The 16138-nt window shown below is 42.3% G+C and overlaps 1 protein-coding gene across 1 annotated transcript in view; it reads left to right on the forward strand.

The window, feature by feature from the left end:
* The window catches only part of LOC141468633 (protein eva-1 homolog C-like), a 204738-nt gene that overhangs the window by 51807 nt on the left and 136793 nt on the right, over positions 1–16138 (forward strand). The window contains exon 2 of the mRNA XM_074153770.1: positions 6129–6343. Coding sequence (XP_074009871.1) covers positions 6129–6343 — 215 coding nt within the window. The remainder of the gene's footprint in view (positions 1–6128; positions 6344–16138) is intronic.

The following is a 16138-nucleotide window of genomic DNA, read 5'->3' on the forward strand; positions in this document are numbered from 1 at the left end:
GGTTTGTTACATTCTATAGGAGTGTACAGTTAGGATGTCTAGGGGAATAATTAGCAATAATCCTCACAAATGTCTGAGTTAGATTCAAGCCTGCAGAGTTGAAAACTACCATGTTTTTATTCCTGTCACCCCTAGCCTTCACCAATCTAATTTCCACTACCTTCTCATCCTTACCCAAACCCAGGGAGACCTGTGAAATGCTATTCAGCATTTACCCTATGAAATACTATTCAGCATTTACAAAACGTTACCTTGTTTAGCCTTGAAATGCTGGCACTCAGCTGCGGGTCTAAATCCACTCTCATTTCAAAGCTGTTTTTCTCAGTTAACACTGGATACTGCTTGGAGCTGCAACCGCGCCACAGAAGATCAGATAGTGGGCAAAGAACTGTGGGCTTAAAATAAAAATATTTTCCCAAGTATGCTTACAAGCTGTTAAAGTTTTTCTGGGGCTGTATGGTATCTGAAAGGTGAAAGGGGTTGGGGAGCAGCCGAAGTGAAAGCAAATCTCTCTGTAGAAGGTTTGTAATAGCAAGTTTTAATCTCCAGTATTAGTAACAAAGCAAAACAAACCCTACTTGTCCGTACGAGGCTGCTCTGTGATTTGAGAGAGCTGCTTTTACGACTGCAACCACAGGATTATCGGTAATGCCTGGTATGAAATGCATTCATTGAGTTACTTGCTCTGGCTTCAAGCCTTGCCTGGGGTTGTATTTCAGCCCTGTTCACGCGTCCTTGTGGCATGTTACTCTATTCCACTGGCTTAGCACTGTTCCTGTGAGATGTTACGAGTATCGATCTTCTGCGTATAAAGAATAAGCTGAAATTCTCCAGTCTGCTGCCTATCTGAAAAAGAGTCTGCTCTAGGGGTAGCCTGAGCGCCAGAAAAGTATCTGATTAAGGCCTCTCCTGGAAGAAAGTTCTGTTTCACATATACAGTCTCAAACACATCTGCAAGGGAGCTGAGGAAACTAGAAAAAAATAGATATTGAAAAAACAATATAGATCTAGAAAACAAGAGGATTCAGAAATTAAAGATTCTGTGTTACTCAGCAAGGTAATGTTTTATTCACTAACACAGTTAATTGCACTAACTTCATGTGTTTCAGATAATGGGAAATTGCTTATTTCTAAGTATGATGGTCTTTTTTCATTGTGTTGATTTTTCTCAAACGTATACAGTTCGATATTTGTAACTACAAAAGCTCAAAATGGGATATTTTAAGAAGACATTGCTATAGCTTAGTTATAGCTTGATGCAGATATTAATGCAACTCTGGCTTGAATTATGTGTAGTAGTTCATTAATCATTAAAATCCTTTGAGTTTCCTTGTAATTTAGTAGAAGTTTCAGATCATATCCAAACTGTACAAAGAGCTAGTTTTATTGTGATTGTCTCTGTTCCTTCAGCACAGACTCACTGCGAGTGCTTACTATAACAGGAAATAAAGGATGATGTTCAGATTTACAATACCTGTAAAACGATGATATTCTGTATGAAACTGTTATTTTTCTCTAGTCCACATACGTGTTAAGGGTTGGAACTGGCTGTTGGATGAGAACTGAGCAACAGTTCCCTGGAGAGGCAACGGTGAAACTGGTTCTTGGGAAATGACATTTCTGGGTGGGATAGAGTTACAGTCAGTGTTAAGGGTTGTGTTTGGGAGTAGTGCAGAGTTATTGCTGATGACTGATAGGAGTCAGACTCTGGTCTTTGGAAAAATAAATTGCATGTGGTGTTTGAAAGGAACATTTCCTTCTCATTAGCGTGGAAAATGATCTATCATTTTTGTGAGGCGCTTCTTTTGGTTGTTTATTTTGTCTACAGAGTGTAAATCCCTGCTTTGGTAAGGACATTGGTCTTTTGAATGGAGGAGATGCTTAGCACTTGACTCCTATATACCTTGGTTTAATTTGGGAGTATGGATGACTACCAGCAAAGATTCCATGTCCTTGATGCAGTCTTTAAAAAAAGAGAATTGCTAAACCCAAAAGTTTTGAGATTGTTTTTGTTATCCCAGATTTTAAAAGCATTTGGTGGGCTTAATGCTTTAGATTCCTTTTATGCTTTTATCATGATTTCAAGCTGAAATATGTGTTTTTAAAGAAAAGCTCAAATTACCACCTACTCTACCATTATCTTCCCTAAACAGGCTAGTATGTGAACCACCAAAAAATTTCCTGATAAAATAATAAGAATTTATGTCACTTCCACTCCAAGATAAACCATGACAAAATAGAGTAGATTTGATTGTGGCAGCAATCCCAGCAAATCTGGGATGTTTTCTTCAAATAATCGCTTGCATTTGGTTCCTGGATTGACAATGGTGATTCCACATCCCAGAATTTGACGATGAAGAAAGGAGTGGCAAATGCCTTTGGCCGTCTTTAATAACAGCCTTCCTTGTCTTTGTTTGGAGTGGACACTTGTAAGGCTCTAGCTTATATCCCAGATAATAATGCAGAGAAATATACTCAGTGAGGAGTGATAAAATCATTTGATAATATCTTTATCATCTCAGTTTCTTGACTGTCATATTGTGTGGTCTGTGAATAGCTGATTGATGATCTGCTGTATCATTTTACTTAAATAAAATAGTTTCTTACAGGCATCCAAAAGAGATTTTTTCATGCCTGCCAGGAAAGAGTCAATGAGCTCTGTAAGCTATTCCTTGTGTACTTAAGAAGTGCTTCTTACCTTTGTGTACAAGTGGCATTGAAGTCCTCCAACACCTGGCATCGGCTACGTGTTTATGCATTTCATTCAGTAAAGAGCATCCCGGTAGTTCCCTCCCTGGTACCACATGTAGTGGTACAAAAGGTCACTGGAGACTTGTTACCAAAAATTCAGCAAGGATGCTGAGAACAATTCAGATTTTGAGTTACTGAACCATGAATCAATGGGTAAAGAAACGCCAATGCTTTCAAAAGAACTAGGAATGAACATAGTGCAAATTTGGCACACTTAAAGAGGTGGGGGGGGGAAAAGACCATTAGTTCTCTACAGCCACTTTGTTTTGCTCTGAAGAAAATCATGTCATCCCTGATCATGGCCATGCCTAATCCAGTATCTTCTCTCTGACAGTGGTCAGCGCCAGATGTTTCAGACGTTGTGCTTTGTTTATTATTAGCCACTCACCATCAAAGCATTCAATCCCTTCAATATCTTGAGCTTGAATGAACTCAAGTTATTTTGAGATTGCTGATGGAAGACGAAAGGAAGTTGTTTCAACAAGTGATCTTCACTAATTGCAGGGGTTGAAACCTTCCCTCCTTCCCTGATCCTGAATTGATAATATAAAAGGCATGCTGTAGGATGGCTGTTCTGACAGAATAATTGAATATTCAGAGGAGCCAGTAGAGCCTTGACTGCACTTTGGTTGTTTTTCTCAGGCTCCCTAATAGGTCAGCCTCAGGGAAAAGTCCTAATGCAAAGTCCTAATGCGCTGGAGTAACAGTGTGAAGTGGGGTTTAATGTTCTGTGTTATATTCTGGTTTTGTTTGTAGTTTGCTTTTCCTGATGCCCATCTTGTACGGTTGCCTTACTTTTGAGGGAGGAGAGCTGATCTGACTCCAGGAATAAGCGTACAGCATCATGCACAACACATATTCTACTGACTGGGAAAGGAGATGCACTCCAGTAGTTGTTTTTATCCCCAGAGTGCTTCCTTGAACAAGTGGGATAAAGGCACTAAATTAAACGCTGCTGTTCCCTGATCTGATGCAGCCCTGTCACTTACTCTAATTATTGGGGCTGTGTCTCAGCTTTTTTCTTATAAGCAAATGCTGCCATGGGGCCTTGGAAATTAATATGTTGATTTGAGTAAATATCTATTTGGCACATACCTTGAGGCACTGTAGCAACAGAAATGCTAAATAAGAACTCCAGACTAAAATTCACAGAAATCAGAGAATCCAGCCCTCATAGTGGCAGCTTGAAAGTTGAAGCTAAATTACTGTGTGTGTTGGTTATCTCTAAGAACGATGACTGTAGTTGTTTTAGGTACCTTGAAATTTGTTTGGACCAGTATTTTCACACAAGTCCTGAGCTAGGTTTCAATGTTTGTATGGAAGAAGAACTATTCCCAGCAAAAGCTCTGGATGAGGGCATACTACTTAGGAGAGTAAGAGGAAGTTGCTGGATATGGCTTTAGGGACAGAGAAAAGGTCCTAGAAGTGTTTAACGTAGTGGAGTAAATACACCCTACAGATGTGTCTACAAGGATAGCTATAGTTGACATTGGAATGATTCTGGGCAAGCCACGTGAATTCTCTCCAACCACATGAATTGTGTTTCCCTGTGTGCATTATCGTGTCTTGGAAGAGAGGATGAAAAATGTGAGGAAGCATTGCACCTTGCAGCCACGAAAAGCAACTGCATACCAAGCTGGCCCCCTAGTATAGCAAAGATGTTGAGAAGCTGGAGAGGGACCCTTTGGCTGCCAAGAAGGCAAGGGTAGTGGAACATATGGTAAATAATAAGAGGCTGAGGGAGCTGGTCTGTTAATCTAGAAGTAAAGAATAAGGACAGTGGGATCTAATTACTGTTTTACACTGCCTGATGGTATAGAGGAAATGGAACCAGTCTTTTCTCTGAAATGCACGATGAAAGAAGCAGAGGGAACAAACAGAAGTCACAACATGGGAAATCCCAATTGCATGTAATGAAAAAATTTTTCACTGTGAAAGTTTCTAAGTGTTGGCACAGGTTGCCCAGAGAGGTTGTGAAAGCCCCATCCTTGGAGATATTTAGAACTGGACAAGGCCCCGGGAAACTTAGACCAACTTGTCCCTTCTTTGAGCAGAAGGTTGGATTAGATGACTTCAAGAGGTAACAGCCTAAATTATTCTATGATTACGGGACACCAAGAGAATAGTCACGTTTTACCCATTTTTTTAAAAACAAGTCCAAGATATACCTCAAACACACAGTGGTTTCCCCTCATGTGTGAGTGTGGCAAAGTCAGGATTTGTTTGGCAGTTACCATGGCAACCCGACTGCAATCAGCCCTTTTAACTCGGTGTAACTTTAACGAGGCTTTGTCCCCACGCTTTGTTCTCGTTAATGACTTTATTATTGTGAATAAGGTCATCCTCTAACAAACAAGGAGAGATTTGGTTCTGCATACTGTTTTCCTTCTAAAAAGATTGCAACTTTGCGGAAGTGGAGAGAAAGCAAAGCTTTTGTGTCAAAGGCCTGGAACAGAAGGTGCAACCAGAAGAATTAAAATGGTACACTATCAAGGGAGACCAAAGATTTGACTGGTGTGCCATGATAGAATACAACCAACTGTAACCCACAGTTTCACCATTAGTGGCTCTGTGTTTGGGCCTTTCTCGTCCACGATGATAAATTTCACAGGAAAACTGAAGGGACTTCAGTTCTCTAGTTTAACCTCCTGCTCAAAACACGGTCAACTAGAAGGTCAGTCCAGGTTGCTCAGGGCTTTATCCAGTAAGGTCTTGAAATCTTCCAAGGATGTAGACTGCACAACTTCTCTGGGCAACCTGCTCCACTGCTTGACTGCCCTTGTAGTAAAAAAGTTGCTCCGTATACCTGGTCTGAAACTCTCTTGTTTCATCTTGTGCTTGTTATCTCTCATTCTCCTACCATGCACCACTGTGAAGGGCCTGGCTCCATCTCTTTGATAACCTCCCTGTAGCTGTCTCTTCTCCAGGCTGAACAAGCCACTTTTACAGGGCAAGTGCTCCAGCTCCCAACCATCTTGGTGGCCCTCTGTTGAACTTACTCCAGTTTATTGAAGTCTGTCTTTTATTGAGGGGCCAAAAATTGTATGCAGTATCTAGATGTGATCTAAATGATGAGTCTGGCTCAGCTGCATTTCCTGTAAACTTGACAGATATGCCAATGTAAATAAATGGTATGATTGCACTAAACTTGGAGCATCTGAATATTGCTTCCACTAAAGATATATAACTTGTCTGAAGGCCAAATCTCAAAGCCTCCTCCCTGCCATGTCATTGTCTCTCTCCTTTGCACATATATAAGTAATAAAATCTGCATCGCTCATTGCTTCTAAGTTGTGTGTTTTTAGACTGCACTGCTGTAAATCACCTAAATATTAACTACCTTTCACTAATGATGGTTTTTGTCATGGTTTTTGCAGGTTACATATCACAAGTACTAAAGAATTACACTGACCATGCTTGTGATGGTGAATATGTCTCCCTGAGATGTCCTCACAGAACAACCATCAGCATCCAGTCTTCTTTTTATGGCCGTATTGTACCAAGTCATCAGATGTGTCCTTCTCGCTATCCCCACTCCTATGCAACTTTAATTAAAGAAGATGTTGCCTGTTCAGTTGGCACTTCCCTTCAGGTACTGCATGTTAAACTGGATCTGTTCATTTTGGACTTTGTCTTTCCTTGGCCAGGCAGCAGCTCTCTGCGCTGGTGCTGCATAGACCTGTATTAAGCAGTGCTACCCGGCGTGGGAGCACTGACATCTCACACAGCTCGGTGGATAATTCATCTTTGTAGTTTAGTCAGGACTGAATTAGATTTTGCTGCAACTCTAGTCAGTAACAGTCCAGGAATGTGGCTGAAACAGAATTATGCTGAAAGACTATGTTATGTTTGACTAGGTTCAAAGATACTTTTTTTTATAGTTTTCCTTCCCAATGGTTAGCTTTTTCAACACATTCAGAAGTTGCTGTGGTGTTCTTTGTACTTCAGAACTGATCCTATTTCAAAAGCCTTTTACCCTGGTGACTTAAACCCCAGAGTGAATCCTTGGCTTTATGTCTTCTGACTCTTAGACCACTGTAAGTGATCATAGAATAGTTTGGGTTGGACGGCCCCTTTAAATGTCATCTAGTTCAACCCCCTGCAATGAGCAGGGACATCTTCAACTAGATCAGGTTGCTCAGAGCACTGTCCAACCTGATCTTGAATGTTTCCAGGGAAGGGACATCTACTACCATACGTCAGTTAAGCTTCTAATCTCCCATACATCAGTAGTTAATGTGCTCTGTCCATTTGTGTAGGGGATGTTGACTATATGTATCCTCCCAAGAGCACATGTGATGTCAGCAAATCAAAAGATTATTTGGAAAGTGCCAGTGTTATTCAACTGTCAGTAGGAACAACTATAATTAGAAACATGAGTTGGCTGATGTCGTTGAGATGAGTGGAATAAATGTTGAAGTAAGAACTAGTCTTTCCAAGTGCAGGATTTGGGACTGTAAAGACTTTTGGGCAAAGATCTCAAGCATCCAGTGTGTTTATGGCTATGAATCAATAATAACTCATAATAGAAATTTATAGCAGTACTAGATTAATGAACCTACAGGGCTGGTGAATAATTGGGTAAAGGCCAGAGTTTCCCACATCACTTCTCACTCTTGCATCCAGGTTTTTTTAAGAGGAATTTACAGCATTTTTTTTTACATTGATACGAGTGCTTTGGCTTCCAAATGGCAGCGGTAAATTCTCAAGAAATGTCAGGGGGTGTTGGTGGGTTGGTGTTTGCCTGTAGTGTAGCCCTTAAGCTGATAGATTTGCAGTTGCCCTTCTACTTCCACTGCATAACAAAATGACTTGAGTTGTAGTATGGGAGGACATGGTCCTTATCAGTGCAAGGTTTCCCCAGATATGATAATGAAAGTGCATAATATGACAGACAAGAGGCGGTTGTGTTGTTTAGGGTGGGAGAACACGAGCTAAAGACTTTGGCAGAGGCTAGGCTTCCCTTTCTTTCTTTTATTGATTTACTGAAAAATTTGCTTGAGACATTTCATTTACCAGCGTGATTGATGGCTACGTGCTTAGCCTCATCCCTTGCGGGTGAGTGGCCCACTTAAGGCATCTGGAAGAACTTGAGAACAGGGAAACTGTAGCCTTTGGCTTTCCATGCCATGGTTTTATGTGCAGGAGGGATTTAATAGAGATCTTTACCTGCCTGGTTTAGCTACTTATGTCCTCATAGCTGTTACCCATTAGCCTCTAATACTTGTAGCTCTTGTAATTACAGCTCCCCGATTTATCAGAGTGAGAATTGTGTTCCCTACAGGCAGTCTTGCAGCAGATCTCTTGTACGGTAAGTTTGTTACATGACTGAGACCAGAACATTCCTATTCACCCATTTTGGGGGATGCAGATGTGCTAGGGAAGTATCTGATATTCTCTGTTCTGCCATGAGTTTCTTGAAGGACCTTGGGCGAGTTCCTGAGTCTTTCAAGAAGATCTATGGTGCCTTTTTGATGCCCTCAAATCTGGCTTTGATACCTCAGTGTGCTCTGCTTGGCCAGGGTGCGATGAATCCAAATGCCAGAGATGAATCTTGTCTTCTTTCTCAATCCTGGAGGGGGTGAGACCTCTCTGAAGGATAAGCCAGAAACTCCACAAGCTGAATGGCAAACTGCCTGCACCTCGCTGGTAGGAAATGCGCGTATGTAGGAAAGTTGGAAAGCTGTAGACAAGAAAATTGTGTGTATTTTTGTGGTTTTGAAACTCAGTTATATGGCTGCTACAGGCAGGACCATTTGTGTGTGTGTTCTGATTGTCAGTAATTTAAAAAGTCAGCCAAACCAAACCCTTCAAAATTAAGAATATAAAATCACTGTGTCTAATCAAACCCATGAGTGTATAAATTTGCTGCTTCTCTGGATAGCGGCCTGGGGGGAGTGTAAGGGGCAGTAATTAATACTGTTCCCTGCAAACACTACCCGTGAGTAACATTCAGCTCCCATTTAGAAGCTCTCTCCCCTGTAAATGTCCAGTTCAGACATTGTTTCTATGTTAAGAGGGGAGAAGAAAGGGTTGATTACACTGAGACAATCACTATTAATCCAGCCTTAGGTGGTTGGCTGCCAGGATGCTCTGCTTTAGTCACTTGTTTTTGTTTGAAATGAAATGCAGACCACTTGGGAGAGCGTGTCTGAGACATTAAGGCAGTGACCCCAAACTACACATTTCTGTTATTCTAACACTGTAGTGTCAGATTCAGTGGGAGATTTCTAAATGCACAAAGAATTTGGGCATTCGGACTGGAGTTTTTCTCTTGCTCTGTCCCATGTCACCCAGATAGGGTTGGTCAAGCCCATTTTTAATCTGCCCGATGTCTGATTTTTTTTTTTTTTTTTTTTTTTTAGTGTGAGAGTAGGGAGAAGAAGCTAAATTACATTGCTGCACAGCAGGGGGTGACACGGGAACACCTGGAGACACCTTTTACTCCAAGGAGGTCTGCTAGGGACCATCCACATCTGCCTTAGCCTCCTCCTTCTGCTGCGGTTCTCTCACCTCTCACGCTACTGCACACATTTGCATTTCCCTGCCATGGGGACATCTTGTGAGATCTTGCCTCCAGAGAAATAAGGAAGCTGATAAACAGATACAGCAGCAGTGTATGCTTATTCATATGAACACATAAATGTTGGCACAGAGGACAAAGGAGAAACAGGAGTGTTAAGTGTTCTGCATTGCCTAATTATAAGTGCCTACTGATAAGTGAATCCCTTTAGTGAAAGACCTCATCACTCCTAGCCAAGCTCGCAATACACAACTTGTGCCTGCGAAAATGCATGGAGGCATGTTTATACGTGAAGGAAGCTGCTCAGCTGAAGAGGTTTGGAGTAGCTTATAAAATTGCTTACAAAGCTTTCTGCGGCCGCTCATTCCTGGATCAGTATTTCTGGTGTCACTTGTTTTCAGAAATAAACTACTTAAGATCTAAGAAGAATGTTTAGTGGTTGGCCTAAAATTATTGCTTAATACCAGAAAACTAGATTACACTCTACAGCAGATTACCTGCAGTATCCTTGGAATGACAGACAAGCAAACACACAGCTTATTTAGAAAGAAACAGAAAGCCCTGGAGCAAAGCTTATTTAGAAGGAAAATAAAAGGCCCTGGAAAGGCACTTATCTGTGGTGTGTCTGCTCCCAGGTATTTATCAAAGACTAACTGTAGGCTAACTTCTGTCTTCATACATGCACGTACTGAAATCAGCAGGAAACTGCACTTCAGAGGGCAATGTTTTACGGTGTGATTTTTTTTCCCCGAGAGGAGCTGTGCTCAGAAGGCGCTCTGGAGCTGTCATGCCTCTCCTTGGAAAGATTAGCCTGCCTGGGGAGGGAGCCTAGGCACGGCCTGTAGCCTGAGTCCCTTTCAACACTCTCCGGGACAACCAGTCCTCGGTGACAAGAATCACTAGGGCTGCTGATGTGGTATTTCCTTTTGTGCTTTAAGCGAGATACAGGACACCTTTGCTGTCACCGTCTCCCCCGCAGTCCCTCCAGCAGCGTGTGAGGCAGCAGTACAAAAGGGAGCAGATTCCTTGCATGCTAACCACAGGATGCCCCGAGCCCTTCTCCCCCACTTCTTATTTGTACCTACCAGGAAGGTTTGTGTGATAGAAAGCAAAGGGGAACTGACCTCTTTGGTGAAAGATGAGATGAACTTTCCAGTAGCTGCGTGACTCTCAAAGCACGGGTCACTTCATCATAAAATGATGAGGCTGGAAGGTGTGTGTGTGTATTACAGTTTCTTTTATTTCCCCAAGTGGTCTGGATTAGTAGTGTGGGAGAGTAAAATACAAAGTAGAAGAAAAGGGTGCAACTGCTCTGGGTTTCTTGGTAGGCCAAGGACAGTGGCTCCTGTCGTGGCCAGTCACGGGATATTGCACGGTCCCACTGATGTGTAACAGATTCAACAGGAGTGAGGGTCCCGCTGTATTGGCACTATATAAACTTCTTAATAAACAGTCTTTTCTTATGACTCTGAATATCTATAAGATGATGGTGGTCAAGGGGAAAGAGGAGGAAAAAGATAGAAAGGAAGAATAACAGTTGTCAGTACCGCTGGGAGGACAACCCACCATTTGTCATGCTGCATATGAGAAGTTCTCCACAGCTTACAAGCAGTTTGAACAGGGAAAGTTTCAGTCACAGAAATGTCAGTGAATTCAAGAGCGGTTTGGGCAACTCTTCATCAGACTGTCTTGATTACTTTGCAGAGGATGGTGAGCAGTGAGCTCAGGGTCCAGAGGAGGTTACTGTAGTGCCAAAGTTGCTCTTACAAATCACAGAACCACTGCAGCAGCTTCATTCATGAATCATGCCCAGGCTGAAATAGAACTCTCTGGCAAGCAGCTCCCCCAGCTAATTATTTGCAAGTAGAAGAACTGCTTGATGCGGGGGTCATAGATAATCTCTAAATTTCCATATCTTTGAAATCTTTGGCTTGAATGAAATAGCTCCTCAGAGCAGTGTGTATGTACTGCGGAAGAAGAGACACTGGAGGCAGAGGTGGCTGGTGCAGGCTGTCTCCCTGATGAGGCAGGACGGCTCCCCGGGATATAAGCCTCCTAATGCCTTGTTTACTCTAAATTTAAACTTTCCAAGTCATGGGGCTTCCATCATTGCCACTAAGACCTTACTTGACAGTGTAATGGTTTGCTCTCAATGATTTTTTTCCACTTTGTGTTTTAAGCTTTCCCTTTCTTTAATCCCATGACTTTTGGTTATGCATCCTTTTGTGTTTCTTAAGCTCAGACCTCCTCTCCCTTTGAAGTTGACCCCGCATACAGATTAAGTTTCCCACTGTTAGGAAATGTAGGTAATGGTTAATTAGGTGATATTTGTAATGCAGCTTTTATCGGGTCCTTCTATTTGCTGAGCATGTTCCTGCTTTTTGTGAATCACTGTCTCTGGGTCTTTCAAGGCTCTGCTGGAGAAGCTCTGGTGAATCTTGCTGTCCTGTTTTAACATCCCAGCTCGGTTCTGCCTGCCCTACTGCCCTGCTGGCGCTTACTACTCCCGTAGCGGAGCTGGTGAAAGGGAATATGTACTCAGTTTTCAACCCTTTATTTCACAGTCTGGCGTGTTAATGCGAGTCACCAAACATGTGGGCATAGTTCCCTCCTGCTGACTCTGTGATCGTTGCAAGTCCATGGGAGCGTGATAAGAGATAGCTGCTAGAGTACTAAAACCTGCCATAGATCAGCAGTCATGATTCAGGGCCTTTGATCTCTTCTTCATTTGATGCACAAATTGGATGCGATAATTTGGGCAAACCTGAATTGCTTTCTAGTGGAGCAGGCTGGGAAGGTTGCCTGATGAAGCCATAGGCAGGTAACCATCAACAGGGATTTCACTTCCTCGTGTAGTCTGTCCTTCCCTGTTGCTGGTCCTTGGAAAATCCTCAAGGGCTTCCGTAATTTGTGTGAATGAATAGAGATGAAAGTGCTATCTTCAGATAATTGGAAAAAAAAGACCTGTAAATAAGTTTGCAACTTCAAATTACTAAGTTTACAGTGTGTTTTAAAGTAATACCAACATTCTACCAACATATCTAAAACAGTATCAAAATTCAAATGAAACATGATATGAAGCCATTATGAATGCATTTCTTCACCACAAGGGTTATCGAACATTGGAACAGGCTGCCCAGGGAAGTGGCAGAATCACCATCCCTGGAGGTATTTAGAAGATGTGTAGACGTGGTGCTGAGGGACATGGTTTAGTGGTGATTTTGGCAGTGTTAGGTTGATGGTTGGACTCGATGATCTTAAAGGTCCCTTCCAACGTAAATGATTCTATGACTCTGTGATTGCACTGTGTGGCTTTGTCGGGAGACTTCATGCTGCCTTGTTTGTTTTATTTACTCCCTTTCATTGCACAACTCATAGAGGTGCACCAAATAATAAGTGTTGGTGTAACTTCATCATAATGGCTATATCTGAACTGAATTTGACCAAAAAATACTTCGTTGTATTTTTTAAAATTACTTGTATCTTCTTGAGTAAAATTCTTAGTACAAACCTCCTTTAACTGCACACAGCTCTGATGCGTCCATGCAGTTTGCTCTCTGGGTTATTCTCCTCAGCAACACACAATTTGGGCAATTATTTAGTGGGGTTCCTCTGTGTAATTTCATGCCTGACTGACATGCCCTGCAGTCCTCCTGATGTTCCTTTGATGATGGAGGCTGTACAGAGAGCAGCCCTGTGGCAAAATCCTAGTTCCCATTGAGTTTCACCATTGGCTTCTACGGCTCCCAAGTTTCACCCCAAGTGTGTTGAATTTGTGAACTTCTACAAGGGACTGAGAACTGAGATAAGTTTAATTGCCTTGGGTGTGAAGCTCAGTTGTGGTTTATTTTAAGTGTGCAGGGGAAGCTCTTCTTGAAGAGTGATTTGAAGAGACAGAATAAAAACGAGTGCACCCTTGGGAATGGCCGAGGACAGCCTTCTTGCAGAGCTCGCATCCAGTCCCAGATTTAAAAGGCTGTTATCTAATGAGCACAAGCAATTACTTAGCTAATGAGCACGAGAAATGTGTTTCATCTGCAATGCCCAGTAGAAGGACATGGTTTTGAGCTTGAGGCTGCCCTTGCTTTAGGAGCTGGGTCACCGCAGTGAGATTAATCCAGGGCATAAATCACAGGGGTTAGATTAGTGTTTGTTTTACTTGAATTCACATTTCTCGCTTTCTTATCTGCTCTAAATCTTGCAGCTTCTTAGCTCAATCATGAACCAGAGAATGGAATGGGTTTAAACAGCCGCAACTTCCCTCCTCAGCGCTGGCTGTCAGCCCTCAGGCTTGATTTACCACTGGAACGCAATTATAAAATGGCACAATGCAATTAATGTGTCTTCCCTCCCCTTTCATGCCAGACAGGAATTCCTCCTCCACCTTCTTCAGTTGGAGTGATCTTTATAATACAGTCTAATCTAATGCGACTTTATTTTGCGTTAGTCAGGGGTCTACCAGATGGCAGTGACATAAACACCTAATTATATATCCCTGTGATTCTGCGCGTTCACTACTATTTCTGTGCAAGTTCAGATTGTTTGTGCACCTCAGATTGTTTGGTTTTGTGGTTGTGTTTTCCCACCTTTACAGCTGACAGCGACAGCCAGAAAAATAAGGCAAACAGAGAATGAATGGCCTAAATTTTTCAAGCTGTTAAGCAATAGCCACGTGAGCTCAGGACATTCCCTCACTACCAAATAAACTCACAGCCTTCCTGGTGTCAGTCTAGCTGCTCATCTGCAAACACGTCAGGAGCGACATCTGCCAGAGCTCTGATATTGCCTAGAAGTTTAATTTATGAGAGTAAGACCAGAAAGCTTTGGTTTGTAAGGGTCCACGTAAACACCAGACGCACTGGACCCACAGGGCAGGTAGTGGCTCATCTTGTCACGCATGTTCTGTAGAGTTGCTGTGTTGCACAGTGTTTAAGAAGATAATAGTTTATAGCACATACTGATGAAAGCAGTGGGGAAGAAGATTTCTATGTGTGCAAGGACAGGTAAAAATTGTACGTACAGGTTTTTAAGTTAACGTTAGGGATGGTGTAACATCTTTGTTCTTTATTTTTAATCAAGAACATGGCACAGTCAACCACTGCTAATTTTATTTGCATTTTTCCTGATGTATTTCACTGAGCGTTGAACATATTTTTTTTATTTTACTCTTTATGGATATATTTCATTACGCCTAAGACTTTACTGAAACAGTCTGCAGGAAATCAGAAATCTTAATGATTTTTTGTATTTGCAGGAAAATTGTTGCCCTTCAGGGGGAGGCACATTAGAATTACGTGAATGAAAAGGAAATATTGATTTCTCTCTCCCCATGAAATAACTTCTCAGAGTCATGGCTATTACCAAATTAAATTGAAACTGTAGATAAACACTAAAACCAATTAGTAAAAGGCATATTCAGCCTTAAAAACACTTCCCATTTTCTATGGTCTCATGATGGCATAGATGACTTTTGCTTCTTAATTTAGGTACAGACTTCTCCCTAGGGCTCTGTGTTGCTTTGCAAACTGCAGGAAGTAAACTCAGGAGGTTTTCCTTACATGGAATATGTGGAGTAAGCAAGAGCTGCCAGAAGTTAGAGCAAAGCAAGACAAAGTGGCAATATGTGAAGGGGGCCTACAGGAGAGATGGGGAGGGACTCTTTGTCAGGGAGTGTAGTGATAGGACAAGGAGTAATGGTTTTAAATTGGAAGAGGGGAGATTTAGATTAGATATAAGGAAGAAATTCTTTACTGTGAGGGTGGTGAGGCACTGGAACAGGTTGCCCAGAGAAGTTGTGGATGTCCCCATCCCTGGAAGTGTTTAAGACCAGGCTGGATGGGGCTTTAAGCAACCTGGTCTAGTGGGAGGTGTCCCTGCCCATGGCAGGGGGGCTGGAACTTGATGATCTTTAAGGTCCTTTCCAACTCTAACCATTGTATGATATGTGAAGGCTGCCCATGTTCTTAATTCTCTGAGGATGGCAAGTGCTGAGCCTAAAGACAGATGAAGACTGAGGTTTTCAAAGAGGCTTCTTGTTGACCTAACTCCGTCTCTGCTGAAACCCAAGGTGGTTTTCCTACTGGTTTTAGTAGCACCTATGATGCAGTGATTACGGCTTTTGAAAATCCCAGCCATCTGCTATGAACAGGTTTGTTGACCAAAAAACCCTGAGTCTGCTGCCTTTGAGGGGAAAAAGCTTCCCTTGTGGGAAGGAAAACATTTGGGGTGCTGCTTCTTTCCCTTTGCTCCCCATTCTTAGCGCTGCTTGGGTTCAAACACAGCTCTGGCTGTCCAGTACCAGCAAATCCTTGCAGGTCTGCAGTGATTCGGAGAGGTTTTCTCTCTCTCTGTGAAGCACTCGAGTTGTTCCAGTTGCTCTTTGCCTTTTGAGGTCAAGAGAGGTATCTGCGTAGAGGCCTCGCTTAAGTTCCTTTGCAACTCATTGGATTTTGCACTGAATTAAATTTCACATGCTGAGTGAGCAGTCAAGCCTTATGAGCCCAGAGGAAAAAATATGCTGTTTCTATGCATTTTAACGTGACGGTCAAGTTGGGGCTAATGCTCCCAGGCACCTCCTTCAGTGTTCACCTTTCAGCCTTTCCCTCCGAAGCCCTGTATTTTGAAACAAGATGCCTGCATTTTATTACCTTTGTAAGTGGAAAACAACAGCATATGTTCTCTGCTCCCTAGAAAGGCCTGAATTGTCTTGGTTTGAACTTTAAAATAAAGGTCAGACTTGAGGCAGGCACGAATTCTTGCATGTGTTAGCCCAAAAGGTGAAAGCTTTAGGAAGTTATGAGCAACCACAAATGAGGCAGTTTCAAATTGCACTTGAAACTGGAACAGCTGCTGTTCCTCTTGTTC

The sequence above is a fragment of the Numenius arquata genome, chromosome 9 (assembly GCF_964106895.1).
Source record: "Numenius arquata chromosome 9, bNumArq3.hap1.1, whole genome shotgun sequence".
In the NCBI taxonomy this organism is placed as follows: Eukaryota; Metazoa; Chordata; class Aves; order Charadriiformes; family Scolopacidae; genus Numenius; species Numenius arquata.